General features: G+C 32.1%; 3 protein-coding genes across 7 annotated transcripts; 1 reads left to right on the top strand and 2 right to left on the bottom strand.

Annotated features, from left to right (window-relative positions):
• Positions 1 to 124: 124 nt before the first annotated feature.
• Positions 125 to 10,607, bottom strand: LOC131936455 (histone-arginine methyltransferase CARM1). 5 transcript variants are annotated; one of them, XM_059293451.1, is made up of 16 exons: positions 10,591 to 10,607; positions 10,038 to 10,204; positions 8,017 to 8,139; positions 7,780 to 7,880; positions 7,171 to 7,275; positions 6,796 to 6,906; positions 6,531 to 6,708; positions 6,200 to 6,290; positions 5,943 to 6,024; positions 5,664 to 5,839; positions 5,251 to 5,388; positions 4,844 to 5,025; positions 4,553 to 4,675; positions 3,845 to 3,871; positions 2,753 to 2,871; positions 127 to 2,046 (listed from the first exon to the last, which is right to left on the bottom strand). In XM_059293451.1, the coding sequence occupies exons 2-16, from the start codon at positions 10,168 to 10,170 to the stop codon at positions 1,936 to 1,938; spliced, it is 1,800 nt and encodes a 599-aa protein (XP_059149434.1). In that variant the 5' UTR covers positions 10,171 to 10,204; positions 10,591 to 10,607; the 3' UTR covers positions 127 to 1,935. The 5 variants fall into 5 exon arrangements, with proteins under 5 accessions (XP_059149436.1, XP_059149434.1, XP_059149433.1 ...); XM_059293450.1 differs by lacking the exon at positions 10,591 to 10,607 and adding an exon at positions 10,377 to 10,402; XM_059293449.1 differs by lacking the exon at positions 10,591 to 10,607 and having other exon boundaries at positions 128 to 2,046; positions 10,038 to 10,409.
• Positions 10,608 to 11,436: 829 nt separating this feature from the next.
• LOC131936447 (exosome complex component RRP40) lies at positions 11,437 to 15,808 on the top strand. Its single transcript, XM_059293436.1, has 4 exons — positions 11,437 to 11,646; positions 14,787 to 14,936; positions 15,148 to 15,299; positions 15,440 to 15,808. The coding sequence occupies exons 1-4, from the start codon at positions 11,458 to 11,460 to the stop codon at positions 15,660 to 15,662; spliced, it is 714 nt and encodes a 237-aa protein (XP_059149419.1). The 5' UTR covers positions 11,437 to 11,457; the 3' UTR covers positions 15,663 to 15,808.
• Positions 15,809 to 16,477: 669 nt separating this feature from the next.
• Positions 16,478 to 23,059, bottom strand: LOC131936448 (iron-sulfur cluster assembly 1 homolog, mitochondrial). The gene is made up of 4 exons (XM_059293437.1): positions 22,900 to 23,059; positions 17,976 to 18,029; positions 17,763 to 17,868; positions 16,478 to 17,359 (listed from the first exon to the last, which is right to left on the bottom strand). Exons 1-4 carry the CDS (start codon positions 22,981 to 22,983, stop codon positions 17,211 to 17,213), a joined length of 393 nt encoding a protein of 130 aa, XP_059149420.1. The 5' UTR covers positions 22,984 to 23,059; the 3' UTR covers positions 16,478 to 17,210.
• Between the last annotated feature and the right edge of the window lie 2,108 nt (positions 23,060 to 25,167).

The following is a 25,167-nucleotide window of genomic DNA, read 5'->3' as shown; positions in this document are numbered from 1 at the left end:
TGTCCAACTGAATACCAAAGATTATGTTATAGATCTTGTTTTAAGATTATTTAGGTGGAAGAATTTGCTTCTTTTTAATGCAAAGAAAAAAACTTTGCTCAAATGGACTCAGGCATTGTCAAGACCGGCAAATCAAGATACACTGCAGCAGTTAACATGAAATAAAATAGAAACTTTCAAAAAAGAAAATGTATTTTAAAAACAGTAAAACAGAATATCCAAACAAGTATTTTTTTAATGTTAAAGAAAACATTTTGTCCGCCATCTTTAATTAAAAAATCAATTTTGTTGCATAAATGTGAATTAATAGATTTAGCTGTGCTTAACCCTTTACAGCTATGTGCCTGAGGTTCTTACTGTACAGCCCAAGAACTGATCTTTGTATGGTACATTTAATAGAATGAGTAGTTAAATGAAAACTTGCTGGTAGTGAGATATAAAGATACCAGTGGAATAATTCAAACTGCTGTTAAATTGTGTTAGTTCTTTTGGTTTCTAATATAGTTAAAATTTATATACAAAAAAGTGTCAATGAATCTGTTGATTTTCTTTAGTTTTCAAAATGATTTTTAATAGTTCAGGCTTTTTATTTTCATTTTTCTCTGTTCAATGTTTTGCATTTACTATTTATGCATTATACTATTAAGACAAAATAATCTAAGATTTTGTTTAGTTATCAAATTTTTTTTTAAAGTGTAGTTGAGAGAAATGCAGTCTTTTAACTCGCTGTACTTGTAAAAACTTTCTTATGGCCTGACTGCCAACGGTTAAGCAAAATTTTAAAATTACCTAAAGCTGTCAATTAAAATATTAAATTGCTTCAAATCATAGTTTTTTACTATTTAAATGTTAAATCACATATGTTTGTGTTATTTTAATCAAAAAGACAGAGAAAGATATTCATAAAATATGTAAATGTCAAAAACTGAATTGTAGCACAAAAAATGTTCCCCTTTTATTTTCTGATGGTTATAGAAAGTATTTTTTTCACTTAAAAAGTGATTAAATTTTAATTTCAGATAGGGATGAATCTCTAATGAAAGTGATATTATTAACATTAAAATTCTAGTATTTTCTTTTTCTATTCTAAAATACAAACTAGTTTTAAATCTGTAATTACTTTAATTGATTGATAACTTTCATAAACTGAAATTGACAATTTACTAAGCAGAATATACATACACCTGACTTTAAAAAAATGAAATTAACTGAAGGCAAATTACTGAGAAAATAAGCAATAAACTGCTACGAAAAGGTAATCTCAATAAGGAAATTAGTTTAAAATTTATTAGACCAATTACCAATATTGTTTGTCACAACATCAGTGTGATATTTACACACCAAATATTGTGGTCCAGCATGTCTTGTTTCACAATGTCAGCATGACAAACAAAATCTAACCAGGCTGATACAGCCCATACTCTAATAGTCAGCTTTAGATGTTTATTTGATAAAGGACTTCATTGGTCTAAAAATTAGGGAACCATTCAACACTTTTGTTCAATCAAAAAGCATGTTTAGTAACTGTTGCGTTAAAACTTAACTTAGAAAACAGCCAAAACAAGGATTAACATTTTACAGATGAAACAAAATAAGAAAATACATTTTAATCATACCATTAATTATTAATCATTACCATTGATAAAAAACAATACAAACAATAGTTGCTCATGGCGCTATTGGTTATAATAAAAAAAAATCATCAGCTACATGTTTTAAATGCTTAATTCATATTACATTGTTTTAATTAATACATTTTACAAATGACAAGAGCACCAATAACATTGAATAAATCATTTATACAATTACAATGCTAAGACTGACCAATTAACTATGTTGACCAAATCAACCTAAAGGAAAGTTAGAAACACTGTTTCTCACTGCAATAGTTCAGGTTAAAAGGAAAAATCATGGTCATCCTTTGAAACAATTGAGCTACGTTTCTGACTTTGGTGACTGTATTATCAAGTTGCCTGGCATCACATAATCACCAATCATGAACTGACTGCTAACAGGGAAATGATTTGTTGAACCAGTTATAACATTCTGAAAAACAGAAACAAACATTAGCTGTTACCTGATTGTATAAAAGAGAAAAAAACAATGAGAAGCATCACCTTGCTAAAAAATTATTTAAATGATATTTCCTTTATTATCTCAACTTAGTTTAATTAAGAAATTTTTTTTCTTTACAGTATAGGGAGGATACACGTGTCATACATTAAGAAAAAAATTACAACATTAAAACAACGGGTTGAACAAACAACATGCTTATGGGATAAATGTACACAATGAAACCAACAGAAGGCTTTAGAAAACTAACAGATTATTTGAGACAATTATGTAAAAAGGTACATTTTAATTGTCTTTTTTTAACCCCAGACATAATAAAAGTAGATGACAAAAATGAAAAGCATTATTAAAGTTCTTGCATTTTTTGTACAAGTACACTACACTTTAACATTTACCAGGCTGTTATTTTTAAGGTCATTGTAGAAAGTATTTTTTTAAATATCACTACAGACCAGATGGTTATATTTTTTTAAAAACTCGGCACAAGTATTGTTATATTACACCATATGGACAATCCATCCATATTAAATTCTACAGCACTTTTTACACACATTTTAAAACATACTATGTGTTGAATAGGACAAACCTCTCATATAAATTAACAACTTACAACAACAGGAAAATATTAGGTCAGCATAATTTTATTTCTACACAGTAGCAGAAAATTAGATACCAGTACCTGAGAGGAGAAGCTGATGGGACTTATGCCAGCACCGATGGATGTGCGATGAGCATTGGCATTGGATGTGATTATGCCCACACTAGGAATACTACCTGGATTTATTGGTGCTGTCTGGGCTGTAAAGCCAAAAAAATTAGGATTGTTACATTTTGTAGTGATTATACTGTGCCAAAGTTGAAAACAGAAAAATTAACTTTAATAACTTGTATTTTCTACCCCAGTTGAAAATGAAAATAAGGTTAAAACACTTTAAGGTTAATGTTGGAATGCTTTATTTATTTATTAAATGAAAGAAATTTTCTTTTAGAAAATCACCTAGAGGAAACCCCAAAAATGTTTTAACAAATAGATGTTGCAAATGTGGTTTAAAAATAAGTGGTAGTTTAGCTCCTCTGCTTAGAGTAATTATAATGGTCATTTCAAGGTACAGAAAATTTTATTTAAACTAAACATAATTATTAAAATAATAAAATTGCTTTGTTTTATTAATACAAAAAATGTAGTAGGTCTAAATGTAACCATTTTAATTAGAACTGCCAAAAGAGTTGAAATGACCACATTGATTTCAATATGCTGTAGAAAACTATTTTAAACGGCACTTTGGTTACTTTTAAAAAAATATTACAGCACTCATTTAGATAGAGTTCAATTCTGCTAAAATAGGTTAATATATTTTCTAATAATGTATATAAATCTTTAAATATAATTTCATATCTTTATCAAGAATGGTATTCATATTTAGTTTTCTGTATTAACCAACTTAAAAACAAATCAAATTAACATTTATTGTAAGCATGATATTGCTGATTTATATTAACAAAGTACTTTGTTAAACTTTTGCTCTATTGGCCTATAAGTATTTTTTAAAGGTTACTCATTTCTAATTTTTTTTCAACTTCCCAGCAAACTTACTTTGGAAAATTTGAGTTATTGACAACCTTGGCATTAGTCATATCATGCAATTAGTTTGTCAGAAATGTATTCACTTAACATTGCTTGTTAGTCAATGGAAAAAAAATATGACTGGTTTTAAATAAAATTACTATTGAAATTATTTGTTTATTAAATGTTATATTTATTTCCAATTACCTTCTGACCTTGAAATGACCTCTTCAGCTGAATATTTCCAGGTGGCAGGAAAGAAAAACATTGTTATGAAAAGAATACAGAGTCAAGTGTTGGAATTGGCAAGTTCAACAGAAACTAGCCATTTTGAGTAGTTGAATTAAGCACAATAATTACTGTATACACTGTGTTAATAGACGCACATCTTTACAAATTAAGGGTTACTCAAAAGACACCATAAGGTTTTTTTTTTATACTAATGTCAATTGTAAAATGGCAGTAAGGAGGAACTATTGAGGATGTGTGAAGTGAGGTTGAGGTGTGAGTTTAATGATGTGCATCATCCTGATGAAATCAAAATTACAATATTCATAAACTGTTAGTTTCACAGAAAGAAACTATAACTACAATATAACAAAAAGTTCAATCGTTTCTTTTTAATAAACCTATTAGGTGAGTGTGCTTTTTATTTACTGATGTTTTACATGTTTTTATCGTCTATATATTTATCTATTCTAAACAGAGGAAAAATGATTGCATGACAATTGTAAAAAGAATAAACAAAGAAATACAACAAAAATTAATTTTTTAACAATGAATATAAAAATAATCTGCAGTTTTCAAAAGCCTTCAATACAAACACAGAATGTACATGTAACAAATAATTGAAGTTAAATTAAAACACACTTTAATTGTATTGGCTTTTTTTTTCTTAAAAATAAAATGACTTACACATTGCAATGAGATTTCCTTGAACTACACCTTGCTGTTGTAAATGGGGCTGCTGAACTAATACCTGCCCTACGTCAACAATGCCATTTACAAATCCATTGACATATGTTTGCTGCTGTTGTGCTGTTAAATCAAGCAAGTAAAAAGAATGATACAACAGCAATAGCTCACTTTCTATTCAAATTAAAAACTGTGTGCTGTACAAGTTTAACAGAAACTTTCTAAACAAATATTTAGATATAATTTATAGATAAAAGCGAGGGAGATTTTGTTTAAAAATAATTATCTTACTGTCTCCTGAAGCCATTAAATTGTTCCAGTATGAATCAGTAGCTGATGTTTGATTTGAGCCTGGAGGTGGAGCTGGAGCTGTTCCAGTGTAACGAAAGAATGGGTTTTTCAGGTCAAGACAGTTGACAGATTTATTGTTGGTGCCAGGAATATTCAATTCAATATCAACATCGTAGCTTTGTCTGGTAGATAGAAATATTTATTAATTTACTAGAATCAGAATATTAATTAAACCAACATGTTATGTGTACCTGCAATATATCTCAACATTTATGTCATGAGCTACATGAACTGGACATGCATGTTCTAGCTAAGCTTAAAAAGACAAGTCATTTCAGTAACAATTGTACCAGTCTATCTGCTCTGTGAATCTTAGTTTCACAGTAGTTTTTTTAATTACTATTTACCTGGTGTTACTTGTGAGTTTGACCAATCCTGTGAGAGTTTGTCCCTGCTTTACCAATACTGGTGTTTGAACAAGGCACCTTACTTGGTACCAGTGAGTTAATGGTTCAGTAGGGGCAGTACTCAACCATACAGAGTAGCTTAAAGATAATTAGTTTTGATAAAAACTAGCAATACATATTTCTATATTAAGCAAAGTAAAGGCTCGTAAGAATATACCTTGGCATTTATTTTTTTAAACTTAAGTAATTATTAAACTTTTTAAGTCTGTATTACATAATTTACTGAGAAAAAGTGACAAAGAAATAACAGCAAAGACAAAATGTCAGGGATTAAAGCTTTGTAAATTTATGCAATGTAAAAATGGAACATACTTTACACCTTTCTAGCAATAGTATCAAAACAATGAACTTACTCTGAACCCAAGAAGCCACAATCAAACCAGAAAGCAAGACCATGTACCATGCCAGATTGGAGCATTGTGAAAGTTAAAGGTATCTCCATAACATGTAAGTCTGTTTCATCAGCTGACTGAAAATCTATAACATACTTATTTGATTTGGCTAAGCAGATACGGATATCAAATGTGTCCTGAAAAATGAAATTGAAAAGTTATCAAATGAGACATTAGGAATAATGAGGTTGAAATTTTTTAAATGTAGCTATTTGGGCACAGCTTAATTAATCTACTTACAACAATGGGTTGTTTGAAATATTCAGCTACAGCAGCAGAACGTAATGAAGTTAAATTTACACCATGAAAAGATTCTTGATACCTGATAAAAACAAATTAAATTTGCTTGTAAAAATGTCTTTAAATACATAATTAAAATGATGCACTGATAAATGTAAAATAAAATTAAAACCTAAGCCCAGCATCCTAATGATACCAGGGTTGATAAACAAATACACTAAATTACACAAAGTATTTTTGTTTAAATGATAGAGTACCAAAAGTTAGCCTTCTGATACTGTTCCATGTATAAAGCTTCATCTGTAAATGGTGCTATATGAAGATCTCCCTGTGTAGGAAACATTCTACCTAATGGGACAAATATAAATAGAATTTTTTTGTATGATGCGTATTATATAGCTTCCTTAAAAAATAGATTAATCATTTTCTAAAATTAGCTTTCATTAGATATTTTAATTTTAACAAAACCATCAATTTAGTTATTAAAACTTTTAATACCATTATTCTTGAATGATAGGTTGTTCCTCACTTTTTAAATTTAAATTACTAAAATTTCACCTGAAACCCAAAGCAATATTAATATTTTACCTTCTTGTTTTAGCCATTTTTTTGCATGTAAGTATGACTCTAACATCCTCTCATTAAAGAGCATGTATCCCATAGGTTCTGAAATGATGGTGTCAACTTCTTCTGGCACATCTACTTCTTCTACTTTCCCAGGTATAACAATAATACGGTCACTCAAATTGTTTTGCCGCACCAGAGTCTGAAAAACATTGATTTCACAAAAACTTAAGTCTGATTAGCTAACAGATACTTATCTTTACTGCCATTGTGCAAAGACTGTACAAACCTCACAATGCTGTGCCATGCTACTTGCTTCTATAGCATAAACTTTTTTTGCACCAGCTTGAATGGCAAAAAAAGACAGTATTCCAGAGCCTGCACCAACATCTAGGACAATCTGTAATTAACAAAACATAAGTATTGCTTGATAATAAGTTATTGCAGAAATAACACAAGTATAATTAAAAATATGCTATAGAAACTGCTCAATATTAGAAAATTTCTCATAATATTAGGTTTTTAATAGAACAGGATTTTGTAGAGGCGAATCTTTAAAACTTATGCGTGGGTTAGGATTTCTAAGTGACTGGTGTCATTTAAGGAAAACTACTTATATAAAATAAAATTTACCAACATTTCTAGTTAAAACTTAGATGCCTACCTTGTCATGAAAGTCTGATATATTAGCTAGCATAGCTCGTTGATATGTTGAAGTACGAATGTAGTCTTGCATCATGTTTTGCTGCTGTGACAAGTACCCATAGAACTAGAAGATAGAATTAGGAATTAATCGTAAATAGTTCTGAAAATAGGTTAAAATGTTTTTGTATGTTAAAATACAGTAATGGACATGCAAAGGGGAAGATCTTAAAAATAACAGAATATAACATAGCAGCATGTAAATATAAATTATTTATCAGTATTGCAAGGAATGGGAGGACAAAGTTTTTAAAAAGAAAAAAGATCAGCACAATGCCAGACTTGATCACTAATGTAAAAGAACCATTGTTAATAGTAGTTAAAACTTGCACATGATAACTATGCAAATTGTAAAATCAAATTGAGCACAACATAGTACTGTTTTGTTTTAAAATGGAGTGCTAACTTATCAAATATTAAATCTGAATTTTGTTTTCATGACAACCTGAAAAAAAGGCTGTATTTATTTAAAAACCAATGTTTTAAAAATAGGAATAAAGAATTTGTTTCAAGCTAATTAAAAAAAATTACTCCAAATTATTTAAAAGACATTTAATTTTTCAAATTCTACCTGAAAATACTGTACTGCAGATGCTTCTTCAGTTCTTTCTGTAAAAACAGATTTCATCCCTTCTTTTAACTTGGTAAGTTTTTGTCTGAATGCTCTCATCACTGTAAAAAAAGGAGGTCCAAATTAAGATTAAAAGCCTGCATACTAAAAAATTCTGATCTCTAAATTTATTTTTTAATTTATAATTTTTTTTAAACTTATAAGTAGGCCTATAAAAGGTAAATTAGAACTACTTACTGTGAATTGTAGGGAATGCAAGAAGAACTGAAGAATTGTCATTTGTTACTACCAATGAACTGTTACCAATTCTAGCTACTTCTGTTTCTTTTCCAATAAACACACAATTAGTACGATTGTTACCTATATTTAAAATAAAAAGGTTTCAAAAGAAAATAATTAAATGAAAAGAAAAGATATAGTATAAACAGAAATTAAAAAATGTAACTAAGTAGGCCTAATTAAAATAAAATAAAAGACATTCAAATACTTTACTAAAATAAAGACAAAAATATGTGAAAATAGACTGCAAACTTTGCAGAATATATACTACCAAGCCAATAACAAGCACCATTTCCAAGGTTTAATATTGGTAAAACCATTTGAATTTTAAGCGTCGATTTTATAAAATCAGCTGCTGATCTCTAAACCAATATGAACTCACAGTGATTATTGGAGCAAGGAAATTAAGAATTTGCCCATTTCTTGAATAATTTTTAACCTTGATCTAGATTTTGGGCATTTTTTATTCAAATGTCCAATAATAAAATCTTAAAAGGGGTGTTAGGTTACTGGTAGTTAACTAAAATGGATGCATCCATTCCGACCCAGGTCTCAATAGCCTCTGCAGCTATTGGGACCCAGGTCCTTATAACCTCGACAGCTATTCGGACCAGCCAATAAAATTGTTTAAGATTTAGTTAAACAATAATTCTTTTAAGATGCAGAATATATCTTTTCTGTTGGTGTGATTTTTTTCTTGTAATTCTAAATGATATATTGAGATCTTGCTTTAAATGCCTGATATCATTCCTGACAAATGTTATTGCGAACGGGAGTCGTTATGTCTATAATATATGGCCTATGGTATGAACTTCTCTGATTGAGCTAATGTTGAGCACGTAAGTAGATATGTAAAAAAAATTGTCTTCTGTTAAACGTAATTTGATTTTAAAGGCCTACAAAAAAAAATGTGTAACACAGCTCATTATAGGCTACAGTCTACAGCTCCCAGACCCGTATTCTGGAACACAAATTTCTCGCATGCGTTGCAGTACGCTTCAATAGAAGCAATATATAACATATGAACTCTCAATAGCCCCAAATATGTTTTTCCTCTTGCTGGGTTGAGGGGGTTTGAAGATGACAAATCTCAGATAGCAATGGTCTTCCTATGACATATGCTATACACCTACACTATTCACATCTAAACCAATCTGAACTCACAGTGACCCTAGCTAGACCGTGGCGGTATTTTTCTGACGCTGACGAGAAAAAAACTTGAGCAACGATGTTTATAATTGGCGGTGTTTAAAACCTAAATCTAGAAAAGATATAGAATCTATAAAAAAAACAAAAAGAAGACAACCAAACAAACAACTAAAGTATCGAGATAGAAGATTAAACGTAGTTGTCAACACTTTTCTTCTCACAAACAGTATACATCTAGCCGAGGTAGATAGGTTCCAAACCCATAAATGACAGAGTTTTGGGAGGCAATACGTTCTCCACTCGGCCACGACATCTTACGATAACCTTTAATTATTGTATGATTTTGTGTATAGAGCTAAATATAGGGTATTTAGAAATAGCGACACAAGAACTAACGCTAGCAAAGTCGGATAGCTAATTACAATTAAACACAACAAAATACTAGCAAATCCACAAGAAAAATCAAACATAAAAGGTATAATTTTAATACTGGTATGAGTGCGTAACGAACTTAATGCCGGGCCGAAGAGCGGCCATGGCTGTACTGTAGACTATAGGGACCCGGGTCCTAATAATAGCGGCCTGGGCGGTTTACTGACTTGAACCCGGATTCGAACTCGAGAGTTACGGGTTAGCAGTCCAGCTCTCTACTGCTAGACTACTCCTACCCATAACATAATGAAACCAACAAATGTCTCTCAAATTGTGTTTCGCAATTTTCCAGTAATTCCGCAGGTATGTCTTGCCTCGACATTTTTCGCGTCTCGCATTTTACCAAGACCCAAATCTACTTATTTAAATAGATGTAGAATTTACAACCATGGGCTTACCATTGTACAAATTTACAACTAGTGATTCTTGTTCTTCTGTTATTTCCATCTTGTGAGGAAGATCAACCATCTCTCTTAATTTTCCATCCTCGCCGTAAGTTCCAAATCGCACGTTTTCAAACGTCGTCGCCATTTTGAGTGCGCGCGGTTACTTCGCTGTTCTGTGGCTATTTAATAATGCACATAGAATAATTATTCCTCTTACAGCAAGCAAACATTTAGTCCAATATATTTTTTTCAAACTATTTATCACCTAGAGCAAATTATTTACCACTGTTTGAGTGATAAATAGTTGGTAAAAAGTGTAAACAATGAAAAGAAAATGACTGATTGTTTTACAACAACACGGTCTTTGTGAAGACGAATGTGTGTAATGAGTGAAAGAAATGTAAAAGTTCAACTTGGGCGTAAATGTTACAAAAATATTTAATTTCCAAATGAGATATATTAAAGAGAATCACATAAATAAATTGTGTAATTTTAGTATGATAATCTTGTTTTCGAAAAAATATTTTTTTGAAGATTCTAATTTGACTAAATTAAAGATTATTACACATTAAAAACCTCGTTGGAATTTTTTTCATTAGGGCTTTTAGTCTAGGGTATTTGGTTTTTAATTCTACATTGCCAGTTATGCATATTTATTCATTTTAATTTAATAGCTTGAAAATGCATGCGCTTGTAAATAGCTCCAGAAATTAACTAATCACTATTTATTTCATTAAGACTGTCGAAATAAGCAAGTAAGTTCATCACCAATACCAAGATCAAAATGACATCATTAGGCAAAGTTTTCCACCTTTTCTTGCACATCACGCTAAAAGAAAAGCACCACCCCACCCCTTAAAATGACGTCATTTTATCCAAAGCCTGACAAAGCCTATACTTCTATAATTTCATCACATTTATCTAGGTTATTTATTTTATTTTAGTTTTAAATTACCTTTATTTGCTTCACGTTTCTCAACAAGCCTCATTCCCCAACCTCAAAATCCTTACATCTTCACCCCTCCCTCTATCACGGCATAAATCTTTTACGAGATTAATGTTCCCAGCACAATATTTTATCTAAACCAACTAGATTTAAGATCTATAGTCAATTGTCTATTATAGTTTATACACTTATCAATCACTGTATGATTAAAGTTACTGTTATATTTTCTTTTAGCTTTACACATTAACTTAATTATTTAAAAATCCAATTTTATCATATTTTTCACTACTAGACTATATATTTTCCTAACTTTGTAAACAGGCTGTTTTAAATACTTTTAAAAAACATTTGAACTTAGAATAAATCGTCGACATTATTAACTTTCAAGACTACCAGTCACTAAATAATAGATCTAGATCTAGATGTTGATTTAGTTTGGCCTTATTTTCTTTCAATGTACTGTAGGTTATCTGGTTTGTTTACAAAATGTCGACCCTCGTTGGTAGTACGGTGATGCCCGGAGATGTCTTACAGCTGGGCCAAGCTGAGGGTAACAAAAAGATTATTCTTGGCCCGGGTTTGATAGAAGATGGAGAAATCGTCAAAATTACTAAACCTGGTATTTTAAGGTTTCGAGAACCGGCAGCTTATTGGGTTGACTGTCATCAAAAAAGGGTAGGCGAAACTCAAAAAGTAAAACTTACTAAAAAAGTTATTTATAGAATAGAATCTAGTTAATCTAGTAATGTGAAAAACAGGTGACTCCTTAAATTTAAATAATTATTTCACAATTTGAGGAGGATTTATGTTTTGAAAAATACAAAAATGTTTCCTTGTTTTATTTTAAACAATTGAATTAAAACTTTTCAGTCATAATAAATGTTATTAAATGAAGATTAGCAATGTTTTCATCATCATTTAAATTAGGCCGATGCTAGCCGGAATAAGATACGCATGCGATACGCATGCGCAATGGAGAGAAACTGCGACTTGCCTTCGCGCCGATGTTTTCGATGGTACTGCGCATGCGTGTGGTTACAACCGCAGAACCCTAACACCAGCCCTAGCCCTAATCCTAACCCTAACCCTAGCCCTAATCCTAAACCTAATCCTACCCCTAACCCTCATTCTAGCCCTAACCCTAGCCAAAGGTCACTGCGCATGGGCAGAGCTATCTTTTGCCGACTAAGTGGAGACGTTAGGGAGAAAAATCTTCTTCCGAGTAGACACTTCGTTTAAATTACTATAGCAGTATAGCACCCATCTTGTTTAAGTTTTATTTTGTTAAACTTAAAGTGGAAGATTCGGGAGAAGCCACTCTATTTTACAAATGGCTGCTGTTTATATATGTAGCAAATCTTGCTCCCAAACACTGCTGTTTAAAGTTAATTTCTGGCCTATATATATTGATATATTTATTTAGCCACTGATTTTGGCTTATTATTTAATTATCTATAATATTTGACACAAATATTTCACTATATACTACTTTTATTAATAAAGCCTTGACAATGAGGTAACTTTTTCGTACATTACTATCCGCGGCCGATTTCACGTACCTAAAGCGATAGATTACCAAAATACTTTTTCATAGGTTTCACCGGATGATTTTAGATACCGATGTCCGGTAATAGACCCTTCCATAAAATAGGTGTGTTGGTTTGTAAATAGGTAGTATTGTAATCTACACTAATTTTAAGGTAAAATCACAATATAGCGTCTGTTATTATTCCGGAATTGTATAGCAGTAAAAAAACAGTAAAACCATGGCGTAGTCTGTCGAGCCGTTCCGGAAATACCGTAAACTAGTGTAAACCATCATTTATTTGACGCCATATTATTTTTAAAACATAATGTATTAATGTTTAAAAATGTACTAGGATTGATTTTAGTTGCATTTTATATATACTGTTTTGCCAAATATTTTGTATTTCTAATTATTTTATGTGAATGTGCTAATTATTGCTGCAGCTAAACATTTGTTCTAGTTCTTCTTACTACTTTTAACTTTAGTAAATCTAACCGTCTTATTTTTCTAGATCTAGAATCTGGTTGTCGCAAATCTTCTGCAAGTTTTTTTTTGTGTTTCTTAAAAAAACATTAATCACTACACTCGACTTTATTAATATTTAGATTTACTAATTGTTGCTAATTTTCTGTCAATTAAACTTTAAATAAAGTTAAAACATTTATTTAATGCACTTGACTTTGTTTTTATTTCAACTGTCAAATAAAATACGGTTTACAGTAATGAATGTTACCGAAACTCAACAAACATTACCAGATAATTTCCGACGCTATATCGTGAGATTACCAATTTTAATATTTTATAATTAGAAATTATTCAAATTAGGGTTAGTCGTATGGTAGGACTAGGGTTGGGGTTAGGGACAGGGTTAGCATTGACATTAGCCTAATGTCAATGCTAACAGCCATGTGTGTATTTAGTTACCTACCACTACCAGTAACCTAACACCCCTTTTTTAAAGAAGATTCTATTATCTGACACTTGTATAAAAAGTCGCCTGCCCAGCCATTTTTTAGCGCAATTTCCATACTGATAATTGCGATTATTAATTCGTTATTTATGGATGGATGTGTGTCCGCAGCTTTAAGTCGTATCTCCTCCTCAACGAAGCAATATGGAGGACTAGTTCCAAAAGCAAATATGTTAAGCAAGTTCCGAGGATGATTGTGGGCCAAAAAAATTCCCGGAATTCCTTCCTGGATTTCCCGGAAAAGCCAAAAAACCTCGAAAAAATGCAGTTTTTGGCCCTTTTCTCTGCAACCAGACCACTTACCGACTTGAAACATTTACCAATCGATTCCTGCCATAATTTAGAACAATATTGCAGAAGAAAGTTTTCAAAAATATCCTTTCGTTCGGTCACAAAAATTTAATTAAGGAAATTGCGCTTAAATTGTCACTAGACTTTTTATTAACTTGTTTTTATTATACATTTATTAAGGCCTAATTTTAAAACTTTAATTCTAGATCTAGTTTTTAAATTAACATTTAATAGTTATTTTTAGGTCAGTACTAACTGTAATAATAAATAGTGTTATTATAATGAGTGTACTACTAGTAGTAGCAATAATAATAGTAAATAGTTAGACCCCTATTTGTTAGGGCCTAAGTTTACTATTCTAGGTCTAGATTCTACTAGTACTACTTTATTTAAAAACCAGACCTAGATCTAGTGACCTAGTCTAGTCCCTAGTCTTAGACACTTAGTAATTATAGTTGGTAGTTTAGGCTAGCTAGAGTCTAGCGTCTAGGTTTAGATTGTGTATTCTAGACTAATGATATCATATGAGAGTAGTAATCTAGTTTATAAATTACTAGAGCATGTACTTCAGGAGTGTACATTGTATAGCCAGGCACGAGCACGACACTGGCCCCTGCCCACCCCACTCAGGGAAAAATTATATGGGGCACCTGCCAAACTGGAGACCACAGTCCGGTTTGTCCACGAAGTTGGACTTGTTGTCTGAATCCTCCACCATATTTCACAATTAAGAACGAAGAAGAAGAAGAAAGACTAGAAGTTTTAGGTGGATTTTGTTGGTTCTTTAAAATTATAATGATTCCATAGAAAATAATATAGGAAACATATACCTTAATTTTGCTGTTTCTGTTCTTGCTAATGGTAGTTTATAAACCTCAGTCACAAGGTGTATTTGCATGGCATTATAGTCTTGGAACCCAATTTAAATAGGCTTATGTGTTAGCAATGTGTACGTATCACATTAGCATGTGTATACTAACCCTAGTTTGTTCCACTAATTAATAATCCACATTTTACAATTATCAGTATGTACCAATAAAAGGAGATGCAGTGCTGGGCATTGTTACCCAAAAAGCAGGTGATATTTTTCGTGTCGACATTGGTAGCAGTGAACTGGCTGGCTTATCATATCTCTCATTTGAAGGTTCAACTAAAAGAAATCGTCCAGATGTTAAAGTAAGTACACATTTTCACATGAAAGTTCTAACTGCATTTCAACTATTCTGTTCTAAATGAAGAATAATTGGACCTATCACCATCTCGTCTGGAGTTTTATGTACTTAAAGAATATTACCTTTGACATTTTTCTCCAAATTACATTTAATGCAAATTTTTAAAATTGTTATTATTTACATTACTTCAAATGTCTACACTTATTTTATTTTAGATAGGTGACATATTGTATGCAAAGCTTTTGGTGGCAAACAAAGAAATGGAGCCTGAGCTAGTATGTATAGACAGTCATGGACGAAGTAATGGAATGGGTGTGATACGAAATGGTGGATTCTTTTTTCAAGTATCACTTCAATTATCTAGAAAGTAAGTTTGGATTTTCATTATTTTATATTTCATTCAATAAGTTGTATGTTTTGTTTTGTTTTTGTTAAAAAAAATAATTAATTAGCACCTTTTTTATAACAACATAGTTATATAAACTATATGTGTTATATCCCTCTTAGGTTGCTAAGCCCAGATAATGCATTAATCAGTCATCTTGGAAAAAGATTCAAGTTTGAAATAGCAGTTGGCCTAAATGGCAGAGTTTGGATAAAGGCTAAAAATGATATACAAACAATAGCAATAGCCAATGCAGTCATGGCATCTGAACTAATGGACAATGAACAAATTGAAAATATGTGCAAAAAACTTTCAAAGGTTGTGGCAGGAATGTGTGAAGATTGAATTTTACACATCAGGAAGTTGAGGAAACTACATAACTTTTGTGGCTTCAGACATGCAGCAATCTTGTTGTTTCAGCTGATAAAATGTAAATAATGCTCATTTTCAAAATGTCATACTGCATTTTAAATAAATTTTAATCTATGTCACTGTATCGTTGCATTTTTATGGATACTGATTGATTAGTATTTGAATATTTATGAATGGGCTGGGTAAAATGAAATCTTGACCTGCTTGTCTGGACTTAAATAGACTAAAGGCAGGGGAGACTAAAACAAGCATTTTTAATACCCCTCGTGTGTATGTGTATGTGCATTGATCTTAAACTATTCATCCATTATTTGCCTTACTATGAGTCAGAAATAATAACACATGAAATGTTGAGTATTTAAAGTTTCAAGCCTATCACAGCAGGGGTGTTATTTTTAAAATTCCAATAGGTGTTACCAACCTACTTTTGGAGAAAGATTGTTGGACACATAGAGGTTATCGAATATATTTTCATCAGATAATCTAACAAATGTTTTTTAGCCTCGCTGTCATTAATATCTCATTAAAAGCTTTGATATTTTGAAGTTATGTTGAATATAAAGTCCCTTTATTTCCCTGACTACATCTACCTACATAAGTAAACAAAAATGTGTGAGCCTATTACAGGCCATTAATTGTTTTTAATGAATTTCTTGAATGAAGTTCTTTTAGTTTCTGACTTGTAATTTTCGCCACTTGGACAGTCATTTTAAGAACAGAAGTGTGTTAGTTAATGTTCATCAATTAAAATATATAAGAAAACATAAAATATTAATTAAACTAAGTAAACAATTTTAGGTAAAGATTTATTCTTTGTGTGTGTTTTTATTGTACAAGATCATGAAGCTTCTTTACAATACTTTTTTTCTATATAAATATTTAACTATGAGTTGTCTAAAAGTAATAAGTAGCCATCAAAAGGTAACAAATGCCTTAATTTAGGAAACACAAACAGCTTTTAACGTTCAACCTGAATTAATGTTATCATGTATTTATTAGTTCACATCAAGAAATCCTCTACTTCTATGTTAAATTTCATACAGCTAGTTGTATGCAAAATTGTGCTATCTCCTTCACAAACTAAACGTTAGGATAAACTTTAAGGAAATGATAACTTTCTTTTTATCATTTATAATTACTTGTACCGATACCAGCTCATCACAAGACAATTTATGCAACCACTTAACAAGCACAATAAATACTGTTTTACTAACAAGACAATTTATGCAACCACTTAACAAGCACAATAAATACTGTTTTACTAACATGACATTTTGAGTCATTTATCAACTATACTGGCACAGAAAGACAATAACAGCCTTGCAAGCATCACTTAGATACATTGAAAATTCTATTCAAAACCTGAATGTTAATATCTTAAACTTAATCACTCAAAAGAAAAAGATTGTATTTACAAAGGCTAATATTCTTAAACAATATGTATCTAAGAGTTAGCTTCTAGAATATACTATCAGTTATTTACATTTTTGTACAAAAAGAAATAAACTTAAAAGCCTAACGTTATACATTAAAGCTTTCTCCACAACCACATGTTCCTTTAATGTTGGGATTGTTGAATACAAATTCTGCTGTTAATTTGTCTTCTTGGTAATCCATTTCTGTCCCTAACAGTGTTAGCTGTGCTTTGGCATCAATAAAAACCTTCACACCTAAAATCAGAAAGAAAGAAAACAATAGTTATCAGTAATTATTTTAGAGATGGACAGAGTGTTTGGATGGTAGAGTGCTGGCCTGATTGTTTTTAGTTTGGGTCTTAGTCCAGACTTGAGACTGCAGGATGTCCATGAGTCCACCCAGCTCTGATGGGTACCTGACTTAAGTTAGGGAAAGTAAAGTGGCGGGGCGCAGTGCTGATTACACCATCCCTTAAACACTGACGTCAAGAAACATGAAATCTACTTCAACTGCCCTATGGATTGTTAGTTCTGAAAGGGGAACTTCGAATTTTTTTTATAGAGATTTTTAAAAATGTAACTTAGGGGAAAAAATGTTAAGTATAAATTAAAACATTCAAAGTAAAACAATCAAAGAAATATAGAAAGTAGTAATCACCATCTTGGACAACTTCCTCATCAAATTTTCCCTTTTTATCTGTATAATCTAATGTGTAAGTGAGACCATTACATCCTCTTGTTTTCACTCCAATCATAATTCCTGTCTATAAAAAAAAATATATACATATATGTCTAGGCATACTGTCATGTGTTTAGTGCAGATCTAAGAATTTTATTCAAATTCCAACATGTTTTAAAACCCACAACTTACCATTTCTGGTCTTTCAGCCATCAGCTGTTTGATTTTAGTCACTGCATTTTGGGTCTGAAATAACCAGCAAATAGAATTAGATGTTTTTGTCAAAAGGAAAATAAGGACTATAATTATAATGGATTTTGTTTACGAACACTTTGGACGAATCGGCATCCCCCAGATGAAGATATCCACAAATATTTTGTTGTCCAATACACTAATTCAATAGCATGTGTATTTAATTAATTATAGGTCTACAGTGATTAATTCTATAGTGTCACTTTAGTAATATATACTACGAGCCGACCCGCAGCGTATCATACGCCGCTATTTAGTTGTTTTATTTTCTACTTTTCAGTAATTCATAATTTGTGAATTCGACAGTACCAATGCTGCCACTGAAAATATTTGCTTTAAAACACTACCCCCCCCCCCTTTCCCCTAATCCCGACCCTAACCCCCCCCCCCCCCCCCCTGTGAAAGCAGCCTCCTCTTAGTTATTTCTTAGTTACCTCCTGTAAGTTTAAAATCGAACTAAATTATCTGCCCCTAATAGAAACCCGGCTCTACGGCTCTACGATTTGTAAACATTTAGTTTTGTAAACATTTAGAGTGAACACCGCTCACCAGACAATGTTGGGGTGGGGTGGGGGTGGTAGTGATAGTGATAGAGAGAAAGAGAGGGGACTTGCAGCTTGTTTTCTAACGGCTCCCAGAAGAGAATTATATATACTATAATGATCATAACTTTAAAACTTGGTTTCAGTTTGCACAATATGGGAATCACAAAATAACTGGGGATAAATTTAAGGCTATCATGGGAACTTCTTGACTCACTAACACCCTTTTTGTTGCTTTGTGTGTCATTTAAACTGGCAGCACTTATTAAATTAATGCAGTGGTTTTGTGAAGATTTTAAAATTGTTTGGTTTTATTATTTGATTATTTTACTTATAATTTTTTAAAATAATGTACATATTTACAATTCATACAAACATACACAAACTCCATGGCAGCTGGTCTCAAGCTAAATTAACATGGATAAGAAGATTGTCTCAGTGTAAAAGCATAAATTGCTACAGTAAGGCTAAAAGTCAATAAATATGATGAGGACCTTGATCATTGATAGTGTAGATAGAGAAAATTTGTGGACACCACTTAAACAGACTAAGAAAAACATGCAGATGTGACCAGGAGGATGACACTTTTTTTTCATTTTAAGAAAGATGGGTATAGACTCTATTATATTGAAGTGACTGCTATGGTGGTTGTGTGTCAGGCATTTTTTTTTTGATGATGTAGTGAACTGTGAATAGCCGCAGAGGTATGAGAAACAGACAGTTTCCTCTTATTTTTGTCTCTACTCTATTGTTATTCTAAAACTGCAGTAAACTGCGAAACTCAGCTTGTCATGGATTGGAGGGTCACAAATCAAATGCTACATTTTAAGTGTTACAATCTTAGTTATTTAGTAGTTAATATAATATTCTAGACCAGAATTACGGTAATCTATCGCTTTAGCGTAATCAATTCGGCCGTCACTAGTAATGTAGGGATAAGGTAACTATCAAATATGGCTTAGATGTGAATATATTTTTGCATATTTTACTAAAATACTAAAGATAATTGAATATTAAACCACATTTAAGGTTTAAATCAATAAAAATGTCATGAAATTAAGGTTTAACATCGATGTTCCAGATACTAAATTTGCTATTAAAAACAGCGGCCATCTTAAGAAAATATTATTTTGAGTCATTTCCCTTTAATTTCTATTTGTATGGAAATGTATTGATGTTTGCTATTAAATACGTTAGTCTTGTGTTTAAATACAAAGCATGCGTTTTTTTTTTAAATTCTGCCCTTTAAACAATTTAATTGACTGACAATAAACATCAGTTCTAGAATTATTATTATGAGATGCAATTTTTACACATTAAGATACTCCCTATTTTTATAGAGCTACCACTACATATCTGATGTTTATTTAAATATTAGTTTGAGTTAATTCTTATTGTTTGTGTTATTGTTTGTTTGCTATTTTCATGTAATATTTTCATGCTTTTTTCCTTTAATTAGTGATTTAATCATAAATGACGTCCCGTTTTTTGACCTTTCTTCACCTTAACCCCCCCCCCCCTCATTTTCGCCGTTACGAAATAGTCGTAATGTCGAAAATTACCTTTTTGCCCTGCCTGTTAAAAAGTCAAGCCATAGTTCTAATGAAAACGATATATTCAGCATTTTTGTATTTGGCGAAATACATAACGTTTCACGTTTCTTACCCCTCCCATTTCCCGCGTAAAACGTCGTCTCAAAACCAGTTACTCCACCCCTTAAGTGTGCGATGTCATTTATGGTAGATGTCAAGTCCTATATACATTTTGAATAACCTTTGTTGTCAAAATGTTGATACCAAATACCCAAAATGAGTTATATGGTGTTATCCATAAACGATGTCACATATGCTATGCTAATGTGCCGTCAACTTACGCAGGGTGGTCGGGGGGGGGGGGGGGATGCGTGACGTCTATTTTGGAATCTTCTTTAAAGCTGTGCTCAATGAAATTGAGGAACATAAAGCGTTCGTTTTCATGCATACATTTGTTCATAACGAATGATCATAACTATTGCATGCCTGTTGTCCTAAGCGGTGTTTAACAACCTGAGCACATCATCCCCGCCAAAAAGGGCCTGCCACTAAATGCCTACCGACGAAAATAAGCCGCACTATATTGACTCCAAATGAAATAACTTCTGACAATAAGGCTCAAACCAAGTAGCGCCTGTCAACAATATTCGACAAGAGTCCAAGACACCATTAAGTGCCGCACCAGGTGACACTCGACCTCGCTACGCCACTGAACTAATGTAAAGCCACAGCTCAGTATTGGCTTAAATTTAACATAAAATAGTGTTAGCAGTGGACAGCCTCTAAGACTGTGCATTAGGAGTACGGCCGTCGGCAAAACGCCAGAGTCCGACGATATCTGAACATCAATTTTGTCTTTTATGAAGTGCGGAGCACCTTTAGCTTAAGACCTGAGCTTGGCCCCTGTTGACACCACCACTAGCGCCGCTTATGTCCACATATTAATCACACGTTTTGCGTGGAGCTTAATGGACAGACGTTTATAGGTGGGACCGGGAGCCTAAATGCATTTACCGAAGCCGCTGTGTCACGGGCATTTTAGAACCGAACATCTGAGGGCAGCATGTTGCAGAAATTAAAAGCACGTGAATTTGTATAGTAGAGGGAGAACTTCATGCCACTGTAATAAATTAAACACCAATATAATTCACCGAACTAAAGTCATTTAGATCTATTCGTCAGGCTAAATGTCGCTAGTCTCATCGTCATAGTCATTTAGTGCCTGTTTTGATTTTTTTTTAATTACGCGGTATCTCTTTCTTAAACATTAGCCTAATGACAAATGACGTCACACGCGCCGCGAACTTTGTGACGTTGTGCTTATTGGGGGATGAAACGGCGTGGTTTAGAAAAATGACGTATTTCTTTTTTTAAGTGATAGATTCTAATTTTCCTACGAACTATAGGTTCATCTAGTTTTTCTAACTAACTTCACTGCTGCGTCTTACGTCATCGGTACATTGTCGCACCATGCTCACGTCACACTCACGCCACACAAATTTTATTGAACACGCGCACAATACTCTCGCACCAAATCGTCTACTGTCAAGTTCGTACCGTCCTATGGTAACCTCTACTCGTCTAGTCTAATTCTATATATCTACGCTGACATATATAGTGGGTGGTTTTTTGTTGTTGTAATAATGTGTGGTGGGGAGGGGTAAACATTAACTACTGAAGAAATAAAAAAACTGATGATAGCAGAAGGAAAAAAAAAAAAAAAAAAAAAAAAAAAAAAACCATGTGGTATTCAAATGTAACTAATTAAAATTTGAACCTATTTTAAAAAACACAATAATCTTAATTCAGAAAAGGTGTAGGCCTAAGACTAATGTCTACAGACAAAAAAAACAACTAGGCTTAATTAAATGGATCGCCCATAAATGACGACATACTTTTCCCGACGATTTCCCTCTCACCCAATAGTTACTAAAAGCAAGATGATGATTTAATATCATATCGCAGTTCTACTATACCCGAACCCTTAATCACAATTTCTAACGAACACGAATATATTCTTCATCATTTTTGAAAAAATATTTTACACCGTCCCATATTTTGAGTCCAACGTCATTTATGAAGAATATGGACGACCTAATAATTGACAAGTTAATCAGTACAAAAGGGTTTAATAAATGTTGGACCTCCCAAAAGTCTTTGAGATCTTGGATGTACATACATACATAGCCTTAATTTCAATTGAAATTAAAGATAAGAAGACGGCCCTCTGTCCCACTTTTATTAAACAAGACAGCTATGTATATTCAACAACAAAATCAACACAATATACATACGAATAGACATGTGTATCAAGGGAAACTACTCTAAATTTTATTTGGAAAGATGGCCGCTGTTTTTATCTGCTAATATTTATCTCAAACACCTTGTTTAAAGTTAGTTTCATGATATTTTAAATTGTTTTGGTCAGTGATTGTTATATTAAATCAATTATCTGTTATGTTTTGTAACATTTGACTTAAATTATACTTATTTAAACAAATATATTCATCAGTTAACTCTCCCGCACATTTCTACTGCAGCCGAATTGATTACGCTAAAACGATAGATTACCGAATTACTATACTATAGATTCTAGATCTAGCCTATATTTAGTGATATTACCTATATAATTTTATTTTAAAATAAATTATTTTTAACCTCAGGCAACCTGGGGCCTAAATTAAATTTTATTTTTATCACTTCTTTTTCATTTACTTTTTACATTCAAATAGGAGAGATAATTTTAACTACCACTATTTGTGAAATCATATTTATAAGTAATGAAAATACCAGAACGAGGGGTGCTTTCTGTGGTGTTAGACGTTTTGATGTAACAGCTCTGACCGTTGCTCGTCCTATTGCCCTGCTAGCCATTTTGTTGTTTACTGATCAATGTTACGAGAGTTATCTATCCATAGACTAGTCTCCAGCAAATTTGAATGTATTTTTTCTTTCCGCCCCAAGCACTTCTGGTTCAACTTCTGGTATTTCATTTGTTGTCAGAGACGACTATATTCTCCGGACAGATAATCGTCGCGAGCTACTGATGGTGTTTTGAAGCAAATATTTTTAGTCCTGTCGACTTCATAAATTAGAAGAAAATAAAACAAATATAAAAATAACTTTCTTGCAACAAGCTTTTAAATGCACTGAAAATAAGAAAATAAAACCAACTTGCTTTCTTTAATATAAAAGCTTTGGTCGCTCATGAGATCTTTTATATATTTTAGAGACATACGCTTTTTATTTAAGAAAGCAAATTAGTTTTATTTTCATATTTTCAGCGCACTTAAAAACATGTTGCTGTAAAGATTTTTTACTTTCTTGTATACGAACTATAGAGAAAGTATTGAAATCCTGCAAAAGATGTCATCCGTTAATGACGTCACGCTTTTTTTGACGATTTTTACCTCACCCCCCTTCCCCTCCTCACACATGGTCACAAAAAGCCAGACCCCCCCCCCTAAAATGACGTCACACCTCAGTCTACAACCCCCCCCCCCCCCCCCCCCCCCTCAAAATTGCAGTTGAATTTTTCTTAAAACATCGATATTTCTCCAAAATCTTGTCTGAACTCTTTCAATTCTCACAACATAGAGTATTTTAATCAATTCCTATTACAATTTATTAAAACAGTTTTCTAAAACGCGAAATAACGGCTAAAAATTGTTTTCTAACATTTCGTTTTGTTAATGCAAAAATGTGACGTCCCACCTGCTAACCCCCCCCCCCCCCTCATCACACACCGTCACAAAATTACGGACCCCCTCTCCACCCTACGAGTGTGACGTCATTTATGGACGACCCAAAAAAAAATCACTTCTACAGCTCCTAAGTCGGAAAAACATTTTTGCAATCTTGCCTGTATGTCTGTGTGTGTATGTGAGTGTGTGTGTGTATGTGTGTCTGTGAACACGATGACTTGATTACCGTTACAGCTAGGTTGATGAAATTTCATATTTAAGTATTATATCAAATTTGTAGTTCTGTATCAACTTTTCAACGATTTCCGGTAACCGGAAGTGGCACTTATTCTACTTTAAATTTTTCAAAAGCCTAAAATTGATTACTGTTTCAGATAGATAAATGAAAGTTCACATTTTAGTAAAATATCTAATTCTCTGCCTTTTGTCAAATTTTGAGTAAATGACGCTATTTCCGATTTCTCAAAAACGCATGTGAATTTATAAATTACTAATAATATTCCGCACTATTATACAGATTTTTTTTGGCGTTCGCTTGGTGCGCAATTTTTTTTTTCTACGAGATTCTATTTTAAAAACTTTAAGTAATTTAAAATTGATTAAAATCATGTCTATATCCCTAAGTGCCATCGCCCGCAGCGTTATATAAAAATATTCGAGAAAGTTTAGGGGAGATCGCTCCCGTTTTATTTATATATATATATTTTAATATTTTAAGAACGTTTTTATCCTTTTGTATAATAGAATTATCAATAATCGTGGGTTTTTTTTTTGCTTTTTTTTTTGTACTTTGTATTGTGTGTTGTCTGAAGTGTATTTTTGTTGTGTTCTGTTGTTTTCTATTCTTAAAAATGATAGTGAAGAATTACTATGTAGCGTTCGCCCCTGAGTATAAATAATAATCATTAAAAAAGTTTTAAACCCACGTTTTCTGATTGAACTAAAAAGTAGAAAATAAATGCTATACATCACAATAATGCAAGCGATCACTCTACTATAAGCGAGCAAAAACGTGGGGCGCCGTGATTTTCTTACAGTTTCTAATACTGTTGACTCTCTACAAGCTCCCTAATAAAAGTCAATAGTATTATCTAATCATTAGTAATATAACTTTTACTTCGGCGCCCCACGTTTTTCATCGCTTATAGTAGAGTGATCGCTTGCATTATTGTGATGTATAGCATTTATTTTCTACTTTTTAGTTCAATCAGAAAACGTGGGTTTTTTAAAACTTTTTTAATGATTATTATTTTCTACTTTTTAGTCTTTGTCTGTTTGTTTGCATTAAAATCTTGCTATCGATTTTATCTTTTCACTTTTTTGTTGGGTAAACGAAGACAACTCGTAAAAAGAC

This window comes from Physella acuta, unplaced genomic scaffold, assembly GCF_028476545.2.
Source record: "Physella acuta isolate Inbredline_101_S28 unplaced genomic scaffold, ASM2847654v3 ptg000178l, whole genome shotgun sequence".
NCBI classification, from domain to species: Eukaryota; Metazoa; Mollusca; class Gastropoda; family Physidae; genus Physella; species Physella acuta.
The sequence above is the reverse complement of the archived record's forward strand: the minus strand, read 5'-3'. Positions and strand labels throughout refer to the sequence as shown.